The following is a 19,654-nucleotide window of genomic DNA, read 5'->3' as shown; positions in this document are numbered from 1 at the left end:
AAAAAGCCAGTTTTGTGCACTTCTGAAAAGAGGAACAGAGGCCAGACTGAGTCCAGAGTAACTCTGTTGCTCATCATAGGGAATGGACCCCTCGGGGTTTCATCTGAATAACGTCACTTGGCGATTTAAGGGCGATATCGCTAAAGCGTCACCGATTTAGTGACGCAACAGCGATTTCGCCAGTGATCTTGCTTTGTGTGACACGTACCTGCGACCGCCACCCCCCCCCCCCCCCGCTGGATATCGCTGATCGTGCTCGAATGGAATGGACCATTTTTTTGTCGTTGGCGTCCCACTGGCTGGCATGCATCGCCGTGTTCGGCGCAGACTAGCGACGTCGTTGGCGACGCAGAACACATGGATGCAGGTGGAAGCCGTCAGAATCACTGCGGTGTGACAGGTAACAGCGACCCCCGACGAATCGCTGCTGCGTCGCTGGAGAGATCTGCCTGTTTGGCAGCTCACTAGCGACCATTTAGCGATGCACCAGCGATCCTGACCAGGTCGCATCGTGGTCGGGATCGCTGGTGCATCACTAAATATAATTGGACCCTTAGATGGAAGCCCCAAACTAAGTGCTCAGTGTAGAGCGCAGGATAAATGTGATCCCAAATGGTACGTAAACTGTTCCCAACAAAAGCTTCAAGGTGCTCACCACATGTCTAGATAAATTCCTTGAGGGATCTAGTTTCCAAGATAGGATCAATTGTGAGGGGTTTCCACTGTTTAGGCACATCAGTGGCTCTCAAAACACAACACCCGCGCACACCATTCAATTTAAGTCTGTGGTCGAAACGTCACTCCTTCCTTTCTGAGCCCTACCATGTGCCCTAACAGTAGTTTTCCCCTACACATGAAGTATCTGCGTCCTCAGGAGAAATTGAACAACAAATTTTGGGTTTCATAACCTCGTGTTACCCTTGTGAAAATAAAAAAATTGGGGGCTAAAAACTTTTATTTACTTTCACAATTGTATGTTATAAACTTCTGTGAAATACCTGGGGTTTCAAGGTGCTCACCACACATCTAGATACATTCCTTGAGGGGTCACTTGTGGGGGGTTTCCCACAGCTGAGTGACATCTGGGACTCTCCAAACGTGAGTTGGCATTTGCTATCGATTCCAGCCAATTTTGTATTCAAAAAGTGAAACTGTGCTCCTTCCCTTCGAGGGCCCAAACAGTCGTTTCCCCAACATATGTGGTATTGGCGTACGCAAGAGAAAGTGCACAACAAATTTTGGGGTCCATTTTGTGAAAAAAAGTTAAATGTTCATTTTCTCCTTAGTAATGGAGATGTCATATTTCCATTTCTAACCTCGGGGCTTGTTGTCACCTGACAATGCAAAGGTGACATCAATTCCCCCCCCCCCCCCCCAACTATAACCCCACTTGCCAACGCTACAGGGCAAGTGGGAAGAGCCGGGCAAAGCGCCAGAATTGGCGAATCCAACAGATGTGCCTTTTCTGGGCAGCTGCTGTTTTTAGGCTGGGGGCCTATATCAATGGCCCCTTACCAGCCTGAGAATACCAACCCCCAGATGTGAGCTTTAGCAAGGCTGGTTGTCAAAAATGAGGGGGACATCATGACGTTTTTTTTTTTTTACAAAAACTGTATGGGGACCCTTCTATTCTTGATAACCAACTTTGCTGAAGCTGACAGCTGAGGGTTGCAGCCCCCAGCTGTGAGTTTTGCCAGGCTGGTTATAGAAAATGGGGGGGAACCCACGCCGGGTTTTTCATTCATTTAGTTATAGTGCAGGCGGCAGGTGAGGAATACCCACATCATCCGCTCCTGCTGTCACTGTTCTTAGTGGCAGCAGGTGTATTTTGATGGGAGTAATAGTCCCAAAAGCCCCCACCTGCTGTTATCGTTCTGACTTTAATAAAACTCTCATCATTCTCCCCTGCTCGCGCCGATCGCCGACAGAGCAGGGGAGAATGATGAGAGCGTCTTCAGCAACAGCCGCCGGGGAACAGCGCTTAATGTAGCGCTTCTTCCTTGCCGGCCATCCGTGTGGTACTGATGCGGCACACGGTTGCCACACGTGTGCCGCAAGTATTACACACAAGGACATTTCCGGTACCGGTTTTTCCGATACCATAAATAAACAGACATGTGAAAGAGGCTTTATATTGTTGAGAAAACATACCCTTATAATGGACTCTGGTTGTAAACTTATACAGCTGCCGATCACTATGTGTGAGGAAGAAAGACTAGCAGGCTTTTTCTAGAGGTCCATGCACACCTCATCCATTGTTACTTGCTACATTACCACCTCTATATAATATAATTTACCTTCTTCTGCCAAATCTCCGACGTTGACATATTCCAGACCAGTTCGCTCTGCCAGCTCTCTGCCCAGAGTTGTCTTACCAACACCTGGTGTACCTGAAAGATGACAAGTGTTAACATATGTTCACATTGTGAGGATTTTATTACAGAATGTCCTGCAACTGAAAATCAGTTCTATTCATCATAATAAGGCTGTCTCAGGAGAATGGATGAGATTTAGAGAACTTTCCACATTAAAATTCCAAAGCAAATATTCACTTTACGTGAAAAGGTATGCATGTCATGTAATGTAAGTCTGCTGGGAGCCTCTGGCTGCAGTGTGAACAGTGCCTTTATGGTAAGTGCACAAGAAGCCTTTAAACTTTTTAAACAAAGGCAAACCCACCAAATTTTTCAAGCAAATATCTCAGGAAATGCTGGCATTTTTTTTCCTTTAGCCTTTTGTGTAGTATTCTTCAGTCATTCTGAAAAGAATAAATGGGCCATGCAAGGGGAAAGTCCCAAGAAAAATTCACAGTCCTGGTTGATGCGTTTCAAAGTGGTTATGAATAAGTAGTATAACTTCAAAACAAGTCAACCAGGACTTTGAATTTGTCTTTGGACTTGATCCTCGGATGGCACATTTATCCATTTCAGAATGTAGATTTTCCATTGAATCGCTTTTACCGATGGAATATTAATGGAATAACATTTTGCATTCTATTTGAAGTGCTGGATTAACTTTCCTTTTCGTGCACTGCCTTTCCTTGGATTTGTGATCCTGAACAATCGTGGATGGGTGAGCTGATCAGATAACTTTTTCTACTAGGCAGTACATAGGTGTAATCTGCTCTCCTGGCAGCAGTAGGTTGGTGACTGGGCAGTTTATGGGTGCACTCTGCTCTCCTGGAAGCAGTAGGTTGGTGACTGGGCAGTTTATGGGTGCACTCTGCTCTCCTGGAAGCAGTAGATTGGGGGACTGGTAGGTGTAATCTGCCTTTGTGGCAACAGTAGGTTGGGCACGGGGCAGTAAATGGGTGTAATCTGCTCTCCTGGCAGCAGCAGGATGGTGACTGGGCAGTATATGGGTGTAATTTGCTCTCCTGGCAGCAGTAGGTTGGGGACTGGGCAGTATATGGGTGTAATCTCCTCTCCTGGCAGCAGTAGTTTGGGGACTGGGCAGTATATGGGTGTAATCTGCTCTCCTGGCAGCAGTAGATTGGGCACTGGGCAGTATATGGGTGTACACTGCTCTCCTGGTAGCAGTAGGTTGGTGACTGGGCAGTATATGGGTGTAATTTGCTCTCCTGGCAGCAGTAGGTTGGTGACTGGGCAGTATATGGGTGTACACTGCTCTCCTGGTAGCAGTAGGTTGGTGACTGGGCAGTATATGGGTGTAATTTGCTCTCCTGGTAGCAGTAGGTTGGTGACTGGGCAGTATACGGGTGTAATTTGCTCTCCTGACAGCAGTAGGTTGGTGACTGGGCAGTATATGGGTGTAATCTCCTCTCCTGGCAGCAGTAGGTTGGGGACTGGGCAGTATATGGGTGTAATCTCCTCTCCTGGCAGCAGTAGGTTGGGGACTGGGCAGTATATGGGTGCACGCTGCTCTCCTGGTAGCAGTAGCTTGGTGACTGGGCAGTATATGGGTGTAATTTGCTCTCCTGGCAGCAGTAGGTTGGTGACTGGGCAGTATATGGGTGTAATTTGCTCTCCTGGCAGCAGTAGGTTGGTGACTGGGCAGTATATGGGTGTAATTTGCTCTCCTGGCAGCAGTAGGTTGGTGACTGGGCAGTACATGGGTGCACGCTGCTCTCCTGGTAGCAGTATGTTGGCGATGGGCAGTATATGGGTGTAATCTGCACTCCTGGCAGCAGTAGATTGGGCACTGGGCAGTTTATGGGTGTAATCTGCTCTCCTGGCAGCAGTAGGTTGGTGACTGGACAGTATATGGGTGTAATCTGCTCTCCTCGCAGCAGCAGGTTGGGGACTGGGCAGTATATGGGTGTAATTTGCTCTCCTGGCAGCAGTAGGTTGGTGACTGGGCAGTATATGGGTGTAATTTGCTCTCCTGGCAGCAGTAGGATGGTGACTGGGCAGTATATGGGTGTAATTTACTCTCCTGGCAGCAGTAGGTTGGTGACTGGGCAGTATATGGGTGTAATTTGCTCTCCTGGCAGCAGTAGGTTGGTGACTGGGCAGTATATGGGTGTAATCTCCTCTCCTGGCAGCAGTAGGTTGGTGATTGGGCAGTATATGTAATTTGCTCTCCTGGCAGCAGTAGGTTGATGACTGGGCAGTATATGGGTGTAATCTCCTCTCCTGGCAGCAGTAGGTTGGTGACTGGGCAGTATATGGGTGCACGCTGCTCTCCTGGTAGCAGTAGCTTGGTGATTGGGCAGTATATGTGTGTAATTTGCTCTCCTGGCAGCAGTAGGTTGGTGACTGGGCAGTATATGTGTGTAATCTCCTCTCCTGGCAGCAGTAGGTTGGTGACTGGGCAGTATATGGGTGCATTTTGCTCTCCTGGCAGCAGCAGTAGGTTGGGCACTGGGCAGTATATGGGTGTAATTTGCTCTCCTGGCAGCAGTAGGTTGGTGACTAGGCAGTATATGGGTGTAATTTGCTCTCCTGGCAGCAGTAGGTTGGTGACTGGGCAGTATATGGGTGTAATTTGCTCTCCTGGCAGCAGCAGGTTGGGCACTGGGCAGTATATGGGTGTAATTTGCTCTCCTGGCAGCAGTAGGTTGGGGACTGGGCAGTATATGGGTGTAATTTGCTCTCCTGGCAGCAGTAGGTTGGTGACTAGGCAGTATATGGGTGTAATTTGCTCTCCTGGCAGCAGTAGGTTGGTGACTGGGCAGTATATGGGTGTAATTTGCTCTCCTGGCAGCAGTAGGTTGGGGACTGGGCAGTATATGGGCGCACGCTGCTCTCCTGGTAGCAGTAGATAAGTGACTGGGCAGTATATGGGTGTAATCTCCTCTCCTGGCAGCAGTAGGTTGGGGACTGGGCAGTATATGGGTATAATTTGCTCTCCTGGCAGCAGTAGGTTGGGCACTGGGCAGTATATGGGTGTAATTTGCTCTCCTGGCAGCAGTAGGTTGGTGACTTGGCAGTATATGGGTGTAATTAGCTCTCCTGGCAGCAGTAGGTTGGTGACTGGGCAGTATATGGGTGTAATTTACTCTCCTGGCAGCAGTAGGTTGGTGACAGGGCAGTATATGGGTGCACGCTGCTCTCCTGGCAGCAGCAGGTTGGGGACTGGGCAGTATATGGGTGTAATTTGCTCTCCTGGCAGCAGTAGGCTGGTGACTTGGCAGTATATGGGTGTGATTAGCTCTCCTGGCAGCAGTAGGTTGGTGACTGGGCAGTATATGGGTGTAATTTACTCTCCTGGCAGCAGTAGGTTGGTGACAGGGCAGTATATGGGTGTAATTTGCACTCCTGGCAGCAGCAGGTTGGGGACTGGGCAGTATATGGGTGTAATTTGCACTCCTGGCAGCAGTAGGTTGGGGACTGGGCAGTATATGGGTGTAATTAGCTCTCCTGGCAGCAGCAGGTTGGGGGCTGGGCAGTATATGGGTGTAATTTGCTCTCCTGGCAGTAGTAGGTTGGTGACTGGGCAGTATATGGGTGTGATTAGCTCTCCTGGCAGCAGTAGGTTGGTGACTGGGCAGTATATGGGTGTAATTTACTCTCCTGGCAGCAGTAGGTTGGTGACTGGGCAGTATATGGGTGTGATTAGCTCTCCTGGCAGCAGTAGGTTGGTGACAGGGCAGTATATGGGTGTAATTTGCAATCCTGGCAGCAGCAGGTTGGGGACTGGGCAGTATATGGGTGTAATTTGCACTCCTGGCAGCAGCAGGTTGGGGACTGGGCAGTATATGGGTGTAATTTGCACTCCTGGCAGCAGCAGGTTGGTGACTGGGCAGTATATGGGTGTAATTTGCACTCTCAGCAGCAGTAGGTTGGGGACTGGGCAGTATATGGGTGTAATTTGCACTCCTGGCAGCAGTAGGTTGGTGACTGGGCAGTATATGGGTGTAATTTGCACTCCTGGCAGCAGCAGGTTGGTGACTGGGCAGTATATGGGTGTAATTTGCTCTCCTGGCAGCAGTAGGTTGGTGACTGGGCAGTATATGGGTGTGATTAGCTCTCCTGGCAGCAGTAGGTTGGTGACAGGGCAGTATATGGGTGTAATTAGCACTCCTGGCAACAGCAGGTTGGTGACTGGGCAGTATATGGGTGTAATTTGCACTCCTGGCAGCAGTAGGTTGGGGACTGGGCAGTATATGGGTGCACTTTGCTTTCCTGGCAGCAGCAGGTTGGTGACTGGGCAGTATATGGGTGTAATTTGCACTCCTGGCAGCAGTAGGTTGGGGACTGGGCAGTATATGGGTGTAGTTTGCTCTCCTGGCAGCAGCAGGTTGGGGACTGGGCAGTATATGGGTGTAATTAGCTCTCCTGGCAGCAGCAGGTTGGGGGCTGGGAAGTATATGGGTGTAATTTGCTCTCCTGGCAGCAGTAGGTTGGTGACTGGGCAGTATATGGGTGTGATTAGCTCTCCTGGCAGCAGTAGGTTGGTGACTGGGCAGTATATGGGTGTAATTTACTCTCCTGGCAGCAGTAGGTTGGTGACTGGGCAGTATATGGGTGTGATTAGCTCTCCTGGCAGCAGTAGGTTGGTGACAGGGCAGTATATGGGTGTAATTTGCACTCCTGGCAGCAACAGGTTGGGGACTGGGCAGTATATGGGTGTAATTTGCACTCCTGGCAGCAGGTTGGTGACTTGGCAGTATATGGGTGTAATTTGCACTCCTGGCAGCAGTAGGTTGGGGACTGGGCAGTATATGGGTGTAATTTGCACTCCTGGCAGCAGTAGGTTGGTGACTGGGCAGTATATGGGTGTAATCTCCTCTCCTGGCAGCAGTAGGATGGTGACTGGGCAGTATATGGGTGTAATTTGCTCTCCTGGTAGCAGTAGGTTGGTGACTGGGCAGTATATGGGTGTAATCTCCTCTCCTGGCAGCAGTAGGTTGGTGATTGGGCAGTATATGTAATTTGCTCTCCTGGCAGCAGTAGGTTGATGACTGGGCAGTATATGGGTGTAATCTCCTCTCCTGGCAGCAGTAGGTTGGTGATTGGGCAGTATGTGTGTGTAATTTGCTCTCCTGGCAGCAGTAGGTTGGTGACTGGGCAGTATATGTGTGTAATCTCCTCTCCTGGCAGCAGTAGGATGGTGACTGGGCAGTATATGGGTGCACTTTGCTCTCCTGGCAGCAGCAGTAGCTTGGGCACTGGGCAGTATATGGGTGTAATTTGCTCTCCTGGCAGCAGTAGGTTGGTGACTAGGCAGTATATGGGTGTAATTTGCTCTCCTGGCAGCAGTAGGTTGGTGACTGGGCAGTATATGGGTGTAATTTGCTCTCCTGGCAGCAGCAGGTTGGGCACTGTGCAGTATATGGGTGTAATTTGCTCTCCTGGCAGCAGTAGGTTGGGGACTGGGCAGTATATGGGTGTAATTTGCTCTCCTGGCAGCAGTAGGTTGGTGACTAGGCAGTATATGGGTGTAATTTGCTCTCCTGGCAGCAGTAGGTTGGTGACTGGGCAGTATATGGGTGTAATTTGCTCTCCTGGCAGCAGTAGGTTGGGGACTGGGCAGTATATGGGTGCACGCTGCTCTCCTGGTAGCAGTAGGTAAGTGACTGGGCAGTATATGGGTGTAATCTCCTCTCCTGGCAGCAGTAGGTTGGTGACTGGGCAGTATATGGGTATAATTTGCTCTCCTGGCAGCAGTAGGTTGGGCACTGGGCAGTATATGGGTGTAATTTGCTCTCCTGGCAGCAGTAGGTTGGTGACTGGGCAGTATATGGGTGTAATTAGCTCTCCTGGCAGCAGTAGGTTGGTGACTGGGCAGTATATGGGTGTAATTTACTCTCCTGGCAGCAGTAGGTTGGTGACAGGGCAGTATATGGGTGCACGCTGCTCTCCTGGCAGCAGCAGGTTGGGGACTGGGCAGTATATGGGTGTAATTTGCTCTCCTGGCAGCAGTAGGTTGGTGACTTGGCAGTATATGGGTGTGATTAGCTCTCCTGGCAGCAGTAGGTTGGTGACTGGGCAGTATATGGGTGTAATTTACTCTCCTGGCAGCAGTAGGTTGGTGACAGGGCAGTATATGGGTGTAATTTGCACTCCTGGCAGCAGCAGGTTGGGGACTGGGCAGTATATGGGTGTAATTTGCACTCCTGGCAGCAGTAGGTTGGGGACTGGGCAGTATATGGGTGTAGTTTGCTCTCCTGGCAGCAGCAGGTTGGGGACTGGGCAGTATATGGGTGTAATTAGCTCTCCTGGCAGCAGCAGGTTGGGGGCTGGGCAGTATACGGGTGTAATTTGCTCTCCTGGCAGCAGTAGGTTGGTGACTGGGCAGTATATGGGTGTGATTAGCTCTCCTGGCAGCAGTAGGTTGGTGACTGGGCAGTATATGGGTGTAATTTACTCTCCTGGCAGCAGTAGGTTGGTGACTGGGCAGTATATGGGTGTGATTAGCTCTCCTGGCAGCAGTAGGTTGGTGACAGGGCAGTATATGGGTGTAATTTGCACTCCTGGCAGCAGCAGGTTGGTGACTGGGCAGTATATGGGTGTAATTTGCACTCCCGGCAGCAGTAGGTTGGGGACTGGGCAGTATATGGGTGTAATTTGCACTCCTGGCAGCAGTAGGTTGGTGACTGGGCAGTATATGGGTGTAATTTGCACTCCTGGCAGCAGCAGGTTGGTGACTGGGCAGTATATGGGTGTAATTTGCTCTCCTGGCAGCAGTAGGTTGGTGACTGGGCAGTATATGGGTGTGATTAGCTCTCCTGGCAGCAGTAGGTTGGTGACTGGGCAGTATATGGGTGTAATTAGCACTCCTGGCAGCAGCAGGTTGGTGACTGGGCAGTATATGGGTGTAATTTGCACTCCTGGCAGCAGTAGGTTGGGGACTGGGCAGTATATGGGTGCACTTTGCTTTCCTGGCAGCAGCAGGTTGGTGACTGGGCAGTATATGGGTGTAATTTGCACTCCTGGCAGCAGTAGGTTGGGGACTGGGCAGTATATGGGTGTAGTTTGCTCTCCTGGCAGCAGCAGGTTGGGGACTGGGCAGTATATGGGTGTAATTAGCTCTCCTGGCAGCAGCAGGTTGGGGGCTGGGAAGTATATGGGTGTAATTTGCTCTCCTGGCAGCAGTAGGTTGGTGACTGGGCAGTATATGGGTGTAATCTCCTCTCCTGGCAGCAGGAGGTTGGTGACTGGGCAGTATATGGGTGTAATCTCCTCTCCTGGCAGCAGTAGGTTGGTGACTGGGCAGTATATGGGTGTAATTTGCTCTCCTGGCAGCAGTAGGTTGGTGACAGGGCAGTATATGGGTGTGATTAGCTCTCCTGGCAGCAGTAGGTTGGTGACTGGGCAGTATATGGGTGTAATTTACTCTCCTGGCAGCAGTAGGTTGGTGACTGGGCAGTATATGGGTGTGATAAGCTCTCCTGGCAGCAGTAGTTTGGTGACAGGGCAGTATATGGGTGTAATTTGCACTCCTGGCAGCAGCAGGTTGGGGACTGGGCAGTATATGGGTGTAATTTGCACTCCTGGCAGCAGTAGGTTGGTGACTGGGCAGTATATGGGTGTAATTTGCACTCCTGGCAGCAGCAGGTTGGTGACTGGGCAGTATATGGGTGTAATCTCCTCTCCTGGCAGCAGTAGGATGGTGACTGGGCAGTATATGGGTGTAATTTGCTCTCCTGGTAGCAGTAGGTTGGTGACTGGGCAGTATATGGGTGTAATCTCCTCTCCTGGCAGCAGTAGGATGGTGACTGGGCAGTATATGGGTGTAATCTCTTCTCCTGGCAGCAGTAGGTTGGTGACTGGGCAGTATATGGGTGTAATTTGCTCTCCTGGCAGCAGTAGGTTGGTGACTGGGCAGTATATGGGTGTAATCTCCTCTCCTGGCAGCAGTAGGATGGTGACTGGGCAGTATATGGGTGTAATCTGCTCTCCTGGCAGCAGCAGGTTGGTGACTGGGCAGTATATGGGTGTAATTTGCTCTCCTGGCAGCAGTAGGTTGGGGACTGGGCAGTACATGGGTGTAATCTCCTCTCCTGGCAGCAGTAGGATGGTGACTGGGCAGTATATGGGTGTAATCTGCTCTCCTGGCAGCAGCAGGTTAGGGACTGGGCAGTATATGGGTGTAATCTGCTCTCCTGGCAGCAGCAGGTTGGTGACTGGGCAGTATATGGGTGTGATTAGCTCTCCTGGCAGCAGTAGGTTGGGGACTGGGCAGTACATGGGTGTAATCTGCTCTCCTGGCAGCAGGAGGTTGGGGACTGGGCAGTATATGGGTGTAATCTCCTCTCCTGGCAGCAGTAGGATGGTGACTGGGCAGTATATGGGTGTAATCTGCTCTCCTGGCAGCAGTAGGTTGGGCACTGGGCAGTATATGGGTGTAATCTGCTCTCCTGGCAGCAGCAGGTTGGTGACTGGGCAGTATATGGGTGTAATTTGCTCTCCTGGCAGCAGTAGGTTGGGGACTGGGCAGTACATGGGTGTAATCTGCTCTCCTGGCAGCAGGAGGTTGGGGACTGGGCAGTATATGGGTGTAATCTCCTCTCCTGGCAGCAGTAGGATGGTGACTGGGCAGTATATGGGTGTAATCTGCTCTCCTGGCAGCAGTAGGTTGGGCACTGGGCAGTATATGGGTGTAATCTGCTCTCCTGGCAGCAGCAGGTTGGTGACTGGGCAGTATATGGGTGTAATTTGCTCTCCTGGCAGCAGTAGGTTGGGGACTGGGCAGTACATGGGTGTAATCTCCTCTCCTGGCAGCAGGAGGTTGGTGACTGGGCAGTATATGGGTGTAGTTTGCTCTCCTGGCAGCAGTAGGTTGGTGACTGGGCAGTATATGGGTGTAATCTCCTCTCCTGGCAGCAGCAGGTTGGGGACTGGGCAGTATATGGGTGTAATTTACTCTCCTGGCAGCAGGAGGTTGGTGACTGGGCAGTATATGGGTGTAATCTGCTCTCCTGGCAGTAGGTTGGGGACTGGGCAGTACATGGGTGTAATCTCCTCTCCTGGCAGCAGGAGGTTGGTGACTGGGCAGTATATGGGTGTGATTAGCTCTCCTGGCAGCAGTAGGTTGGTGACTGGGCAGTATATGGGTGTAATTTACTCTCCTGGCAGCAGTAGGTTGGTGACTGGGCAGTATATGGGTGTGATTAGCTCTCCTGGCAGCAGTAGGTTGGTGACAGGGCAGTATATGGGTGTAATTTGCACTCCTGGCAGCAGCAGGTTGGGGACTGGGCAGTATATGGGTGTAATTTGCACTCCTGGCAGCAGCAGGTTGGTGACTGGGCAGTATATGGGTGTAATTTGCACTCCCGGCAGCAGTAGGTTGGGGACTGGGCAGTATATGGGTGTAATTTGCACTCCTGGCAGCAGTAGGTTGGTGACTGGGCAGTATATGGGTGTAATTTGCACTCCTGGCAGCAGCAGGTTGGTGACTGGGCAGTATATGGGTGTAATTTGCTCTCCTGGCAGCAGTAGGTTGGTGACTGGGCAGTATATGGGTGTGATTAGCTCTCCTGGCAGCAGTAGGTTGGTGACTGGGCAGTATATGGGTGTAATTAGCACTCCTGGCAGCAGCAGGTTGGTGACTGGGCAGTATATGGGTGTAATTTGCACTCCTGGCAGCAGTAGGTTGGGGACTGGGCAGTATATGGGTGCACTTTGCTTTCCTGGCAGCAGCAGGTTGGGGACTGGGCAGTATATGGGTGTAATTAGCTCTCCTGGCAGCAGCAGGTTGGGGGCTGGGAAGTATATGGGTGTAATTTGCTCTCCTGGCAGCAGTAGGTTGGTGACTGGGCAGTATATGGGTGTAATTTGCTCTCCTGGCAGCAGTAGGTTGGGGACTGGGCAGTACATGGGTGTAATCTCCTCTCCTGGCAGCAGGAGGTTGGTGACTGGGCAGTATATGGGTGTAGTTTGCTCTCCTGGCAGCAGTAGGTTGGTGACTGGGCAGTATATGGGTGTAATCTCCTCTCCTGGCAGCAGCAGGTTGGGGACTGGGCAGTATATGGGTGTAATTTACTCTCCTGGCAGCAGGAGGTTGGTGACTGGGCAGTATATGGGTGTAATCTGCTCTCCTGGCAGTAGGTTGGGGACTGGGCAGTACATGGGTGTAATCTCCTCTCCTGGCAGCAGGAGGTTGGTGACTGGGCAGTATATGGGTGTGATTAGCTCTCCTGGCAGCAGTAGGTTGGTGACTGGGCAGTATATGGGTGTAATTTACTCTCCTGGCAGCAGTAGGTTGGTGACTGGGCAGTATATGGGTGTGATTAGCTCTCCTGGCAGCAGTAGGTTGGTGACAGGGCAGTATATGGGTGTAATTTGCACTCCTGGCAGCAGCAGGTTGGGGACTGGGCAGTATATGGGTGTAATTTGCACTCCTGGCAGCAGCAGGTTGGTGACTGGGCAGTATATGGGTGTAATTTGCACTCCCGGCAGCAGTAGGTTGGGGACTGGGCAGTATATGGGTGTAATTTGCACTCCTGGCAGCAGTAGGTTGGTGACTGGGCAGTATATGGGTGTAATTTGCACTCCTGGCAGCAGCAGGTTGGTGACTGGGCAGTATATGGGTGTAATTTGCTCTCCTGGCAGCAGTAGGTTGGTGACTGGGCAGTATATGGGTGTGATTAGCTCTCCTGGCAGCAGTAGGTTGGTGACTGGGCAGTATATGGGTGTAATTAGCACTCCTGGCAGCAGCAGGTTGGTGACTGGGCAGTATATGGGTGTAATTTGCACTCCTGGCAGCAGTAGGTTGGGGACTGGGCAGTATATGGGTGCACTTTGCTTTCCTGGCAGCAGCAGGTTGGGGACTGGGCAGTATATGGGTGTAATTAGCTCTCCTGGCAGCAGCAGGTTGGGGGCTGGGAAGTATATGGGTGTAATTTGCTCTCCTGGCAGCAGTAGGTTGGTGACTGGGCAGTATATGGGTATAATCTCCTCTCCTGGCAGCAGTAGGTTGGTGACTGGGCCGTATATGGGTGTAATCTCCTCTCCTGGCAGCAGGAGGTTGGTGACTGGGCAGTATATGGGTGTAATCTCCTCTCCTGGCAGCAGTAGGTTGGTGACTGGGCAGTATATGGGTGTAATTTGCTCTCCTGGCAGCAGTAGGTTGGTGACAGGGCAGTATATGGGTGTGATTAGCTCTCCTGGCAGCAGTAGGTTGGTGACTGGGCAGTATATGGGTGTAATTTACTCTCCTGGCAGCAGTAGGTTGGTGACTGGGCAGTATATGGGTGTGATTAGCTCTCCTGGCAGCAGTAGGTTGGTGACAGGGCAGTATATGGGTGTAATTTGCACTCCTGGCAGCAGCAGGTTGGCGACTGGGCAGTATATGGGTGTAATTTGCACTCCTGGCAGCAGCAGGTTGGTGACTGGGCAGTATATGGGTGTAATTTGCACTCCTGGCAGCAGCAGGTTGGTGACTGGGCAGTATATGGGTGTAATCTCCTCTCCTGGCAGCAGTAGGATGGTGACTGGGCAGTATATGGGTGTAATTTGCTCTCCTGGTAGCAGTAGGTTGGTGACTGGGCAGTATATGGGTGTAATCTCCTCTCCTGGCAGCAGTAGGATGGTGACTGGGCAGTATATGGGTGTAATCTCCTCTCCTGGCAGCAGTAGGTTGGTGACTGGGCAGTATATGGGTGTAATTTGCTCTCCTGGCAGCAGTAGGTTGGTGACTGGGCAGTATATGGGTGTAATCTCCTCTCCTGGCAGCAGTAGGATGGTGACTGGGCAGTATATGGGTGTAATCTGCTCTCCTGGCAGCAGCAGGTTGGTGACTGGGCAGTATATGGGTGTAATTTGCTCTCCTGGCAGCAGTAGGTTGGGGACTGGGCAGTACATGGGTGTAATCTCCTCTCCTGGCAGCAGTAGGATGGTGACTGGGCAGTATATGGGTGTAATCTGCTCTCCTGGCAGCAGCACGTTAGGGACTGGGCAGTATATGGGTGTAATCTGCTCTCCTGGCAGCAGCAGGTTGGTGACTGGGCAGTATATGGGTGTGATTAGCTCTCCTGGCAGCAGTAGGTTGGGGACTGGGCAGTACATGGGTGTAATCTGCTCTCCTGGCAGCAGGAGGTTGGGGACTGGGCAGTACATGGGTGTAATCTCCTCTCCTGGCAGCAGAAGGATGGTGACTGGGCAGTATATGGGTGTAATCTGCTCTCCTGGCAGCAGTAGGTTGGGCACTGGGCAGTATATGGGTGTAATCTGCTCTCCTGGCAGCAGCAGGTTGGTGACTGGGCAGTATATGGGTGTAATTTGCTCTCCTGGCAGCAGTAGGTTGGGGACTGGGCAGTACATGGGTGTAATCTGCTCTCCTGGCAGCAGGAGGTTGGGGACTGGGCAGTATATGGGTGTAATCTCCTCTCCTGGCAGCAGTAGGATGGTGACTGGGCAGTATATGGGTGTAATCTGCTCTCCTGGCAGCAGTAGGTTGGGCACTGGGCAGTATATGGGTGTAATCTGCTCTCCTGGCAGCAGCAGGTTGGTGACTGGGCAGTATATGGGTGTAATTTGCTCTCCTGGCAGCAGTAGGTTGGGGACTGGGCAGTACATGGGTGTAATCTCCTCTCCTGGCAGCAGGAGGTTGGTGACTGGGCAGTATATGGGTGTAGTTTGCTCTCCTGGCAGCAGTAGGTTGGTGACTGGGCAGTATATGGGTGTAATCTCCTCTCCTGGCAGCAGCAGGTTGGGGACTGGGCAGTATATGGGTGTAATTTACTCTCCTGGCAGCAGGAGGTTGGTGACTGGGCAGTATATGGGTGTGATTAGCTCTCCTGGCAGCAGTAGGTTGGTGACTGGGCAGTATATGGGTGTAATTAGCACTCCTGGCAGCAGCAGGTTGGTGACTGGGCAGTATATGGGTGTAATTTGCACTCCTGGCAGCAGTAGGTTGGGGACTGGGCAGTATATGGGTGCACTTTGCTTTCCTGGCAGCAGCAGGTTGGGGACTGGGCAGTATATGGGTGTAATTAGCTCTCCTGGCAGCAGCAGGTTGGGGGCTGGGAAGTATATGGGTGTAATTTGCTCTCCTGGCAGCAGTAGGTTGGTGACTGGGCAGTATATGGGTGTAATCTCCTCTCCTGGCAGCAGTAGGTTGGTGACTGGGCAGTATATGGGTGTAATTTGCTCTCCTGGCAGCAGTAGGTTGCTGACTGGGCAGTATATGGGTGTAATCTCCTCTCCTGGCAGCAGGAGGTTGGTGACTGGGCAGTATATGGGTGTAATCTCCTCTCCTGGCAGCAGTAGGTTGGTGACTGGGCAGTATATGGGTGTAATTTGCTCTCCTGGCAGCAGTAGGTTGGTGACAGGGCAGTATATGGGTGTGATTAGCTCTCCTGGCAGCAGTAGGTTGGTGACTGGGCAGTATATGGGTGTAATTTACTCTCCTGGCAGCGGTAGGTTGGTGACTGGGCAGTATATGGGTGTGATTAGCTCTCCTGGCAGCAGTAGGTTGGTGACAGGGCAGTATATGGGTGTAATTTGCACTCCTGGGAGCAGCAGGTTGGGGACTGGGCAGTATATGGGTGTAATTTGCACTCCTGGCAGCAGCAGGTTGGTGACTGGGCAGTATATGGGTGTAATTTGCACTCCTGGCAGCAGTAGGATGGTGACTGGGCAGTATATGGGTGTAATTTGCTCTCCTGGTAGCAGTAGGTTGGTGACTGGGCAGTATATGGGTGTAATCTCCTCTCCTGGCAGCAGTAGGATGGTGACTGGGCAGTATATGGGTGTAATCTCCTCTCCTGGCAGCAGTAGGTTGGTGACTGGGCAGTATATGGGTGTAATTTGCTCTCCTGGCAGCAGTAGGTTGGTGACTGGGCAGTATATGGGTGTAATCTCCTCTCCTGGCAGCAGTAGGATGGTGACTGGGCAGTATATGGGTGTAATCTGCTCTCCTGGCAGCAGCAGGTTGGTGACTGGGCAGTATATGGGTGTAATTTGCTCTCCTGGCAGCAGTAGGTTGGGGACTGGGCAGTACATGGGTGTAATCTCCTCTCCTGGCAGCAGTAGGATGGTGACTGGGCAGTATATGGGTGTAATCTGCTCTCCTGGCAGCAGCAGGTTAGGGACTGGGCAGTATATGGGTGTAATCTGCTCTCCTGGCAGCAGCAGGTTGGTGACTGGGCAGTATATGGGTGTGATTAGCTCTCCTGGCAGCAGTAGGTTGGGGACTGGGCAGTACATGGGTGTAATCTGCTCTCCTGGCAGCAGGAGGTTGGGGACTGGGCAGTATATGGGTGTAATCTCCTCTCCTGGCAGCAGTAGGATGGTGACTGGGCAGTATATGGGTGTAATCTGCTCTCCTGGCAGCAGTAGGTTGGGCACTGGGCAGTATATGGGTGTAATCTGCTCTCCTTGCAGCAGCAGGTTGGTGACTGGGCAGTATATGGGTGTAATTTGCTCTCCTGGCAGCAGTAGGTTGGGGACTGGGCAGTACATGGGTGTAATCTGCTCTCCTGGCAGCAGGAGGTTGGGGACTGGGCAGTATATGGGTGTAATCTCCTCTCCTGGCAGCAGTAGGATGGTGACTGGGCAGTATATGGGTGTAATCTGCTCTCCTGGCAGCAGTAGGTTGGGCACTGGGCAGTATATGGGTGTAATCTGCTCTCCTGGCAGCAGCAGGTTGGTGACTGGGCAGTATATGGGTGTAATTTGCTCTCCTGGCAGCAGTAGGTTGGTGACTGGGCAGTATATGGGTGTAATCTGCTCTCCTGGCAGTAGGTTGGGGACTGGGCAGTATATGGGTGTAGTTTGCTCTCCTGGCAGCAGGAGGTTGGTGACTGGGCAGTATATGGGTGTAATCTGCTCTCCTGGCAGTAGGTTGGGGACTGGGCAGTATATGGGTGTAGTTTGCTCTCCTGGCAGCAATAGGTTGGTGACTGGGCAGTATATGGGTGTAATTTGCACTCCTGGCAGCAGCAGGTTGGGGACTGGGCATGATATGGGTGTAATTTGCTCTCCTGGCAGCAGGAGGTTGGTGACTGGGCAGTATATGGGTGTAATCTGCTCTCCTGGCAGTAGGTTGGGGACTGGGCAGTACATGGGTGTAATCTCCTCTCCTGGCAGCAGGAGGTTGGTGACTGGGCAGTATATGGGTGTAATTTGCACTCCTGGCAGCAGTAGGTTGGGGACTGGGCATGATATGGGTGTAATTTGCTCTCCTGGCAGCAGGAGGTTGGTGACTGGGCAGTACATGGGTGTAATCTCCTCTCCTGGCAGCAGGAGGTTGGTGACTGGGCAGTATATGGGTGTAATTTGCACTCCTGGCAGCAGTAGGTTGGGGACTGGGCAGTATATGGGTGTAATTTACTCTCCTGGCAGCAGGAGGTTGGTGACTGGGCAGTATATGGGTGTAATCTGCTCTCCTGGCAGTAGGTTGGGGACTGGGCAGTATATGGGTGTAGTTTGCTCTCCTGGCAGCAATAGGTTGGTGACTGGGCAGTATATGGGTGTAATTTGCACTCCTGGCAGCAGCAGGTTGGGGACTGGGCATGATATGGGTGTAATTTGCTCTCCTGGCAGCAGGAGGTTGGTGACTGGGCAGTATATGGGTGTAATCTGCTCTCCTGGCAGTAGGTTGGGGACTGGGCAGTACATGGGTGTAATCTCCTCTCCTGGCAGCAGGAGGTTGGTGACTGGGCAGTATATGGGTGTAATTTGCACTCCTGGCAGCAGTAGGTTGGGGACTGGGCATGATATGGGTGTAATTTGCTCTCCTGGCAGCAGGAGGTTGGTGACTGGGCAGGATATGGGTGTAATTTGCTCTCCTGGCAGCAGGAGGTTGGTGACTGGGCAGTATATGGGTGTAATCTGCTCTCCTGGCAGTAGGTTGGGGACTGGGCAGTATATGGGTGTAATCTGCTCTCCTGGCAGTAGGTTGGGGACTGGGCCAGTACTCACCAGTCAGCAGGATATTGGGTCGTCTCATGGTCACACACAACTACCTCGCTCGATCACGTGCAGCACCGGTAACGCACGTTGTATCCTCCTCACACATTCGGGAGGCGGGGCGACGTGACGTCACAGCTGAGGCCTTCATCCTCGACCTATCTATCATTACAGTACGGACAAAAAGACATAAGTAACATCCTAGCCTGATAATAACCATATCGCGATATTTACGATATGGATTATACAGAGGAACTAGGTAAGCAAATTTCTGCCCACATCAAACATGGCGCCGCTGGCTTCACCACCTTTAGCTGCTGCTGCTGCTGTCTGTCTGCGTCGGTGACGTTGATGTGTGGCGCCCGCGGTGTGAGCAGTTACTGCACGGTACCAGCGGCGTCGTTTTGGGGTTCGGAGGTGAGTGCCCGGATGGAGTTCTGCCTGCATTGGGCCGGCCGGGGCTGGAGGAGGTGACATTGCGCCTGTTGTAGACACTGCCTGCTCTGTAGTTACATTGTTTTACACCTGTGGAACTACAAGTCCCACCCCTCTCGTATACACATGCACTGAGCTTGGCAGGGCTCTGTCTGGTATAACTGAGGTAACATGATACCATGTGACGTGTACGATCCTGTGGTTTCTTATTCAGTAGTTTCTTGGTAATTTTTTGTTTTGTTTTTATAGATTTAACAACAAAAGTAAAAGAATCACAACAATAAAATCCAATGCAGCGAGGGCCCCTGAGGAGAATACACTCCAGCTACAACAATGATGCAACTGGCACAAAACTGGGCAACAGAGTGGGCACTGAAAGGGTTAAATGACTTTGGGCCCCTGATATCACACCTGCATTACATACATAGTGATGCCCCGCATAAAGTTCCGGTCCCTCCAGCCTGGCCCAAATGGGTTCTGGGTGTGAGAACTGGCATCAGTGTGGGCAAACAGCCAATTTTCACAGATTTCAATAAGTAACTGGTGTTTTTTAAAGTGTTAAGTGACTTTGGGCCACTGATCTCACACAACCATTCCATAGAGAGTGATGGCCCGCATCAAACTCCCGGTACTCCAGCCTGGCCCACATGGGTTGTGGCTGGAGTAATGGCTAAGGGGACGGGAAGCTGGAACGGCACAGAAGGAAAAGGGTCAGCTTGTACAGACGGGTACGGTAGGAACACAGGAGCGGCAGGTGCTGGCGGGCACGGTTGGTATACAGGCAGGTGCTGGCGGGCACGGCTGGTATACAGGCAGGTACGGCTGGTATACAGGCAGGTGGGCACGGCTGGTATACAGGCAGGTGGGCACGGCTGGTATACAGGCAGGTGCTGGCGGGCACGGCTCATATACTGACAGGTGGGCACGGCTGGTATACAGATGGGCACGGCAAGTGCAGA

The 19,654-nt window shown here is 51.9% G+C and overlaps 2 protein-coding genes across 3 annotated transcripts in view; one reads left to right on the top strand and one right to left on the bottom strand.

The window, feature by feature from the left end:
• The window catches only part of AK6 (adenylate kinase 6), a 52,062-nt gene extending 33,641 nt beyond the window's left edge, over positions 1-18,421 (bottom strand). The window contains exons 1-2 of the mRNA XM_073584024.1: positions 18,273-18,421; positions 2,298-2,390 (exon numbers count right to left, since the gene is read on the bottom strand). Of these exons, the coding sequence (XP_073440125.1) occupies positions 2,298-2,390; positions 18,273-18,300 (121 nt within the window). The 5' untranslated portion in view covers positions 18,301-18,421. The remainder of the gene's footprint in view (positions 1-2,297; positions 2,391-18,272) is intronic.
• RAD17 (RAD17 checkpoint clamp loader component) overlaps positions 18,381-19,654 on the top strand; it is a 58,428-nt gene continuing 57,154 nt past the window's right edge. Inside the window, exon 1 of one of the 2 annotated variants that reach the window (XM_073584023.1) lies at positions 18,381-18,519. The gene's annotated coding sequence lies outside the window, so the exon portion shown is untranslated. Of the gene's footprint in view, positions 18,520-18,541; positions 18,678-19,654 lie in introns of those variants that run through there. The other variant, XM_073584022.1, reaches the window with a different exon arrangement.

Source organism: Dendrobates tinctorius, unplaced genomic scaffold, assembly GCF_039654945.1.
Source record: "Dendrobates tinctorius isolate UK_male_01 unplaced genomic scaffold, ASM3965494v1 ptg000083l, whole genome shotgun sequence".
In the NCBI taxonomy this organism is placed as follows: Eukaryota; Metazoa; Chordata; class Amphibia; order Anura; family Dendrobatidae; genus Dendrobates; species Dendrobates tinctorius.
This window is presented reverse-complemented; position numbering and strand designations above follow the sequence as displayed.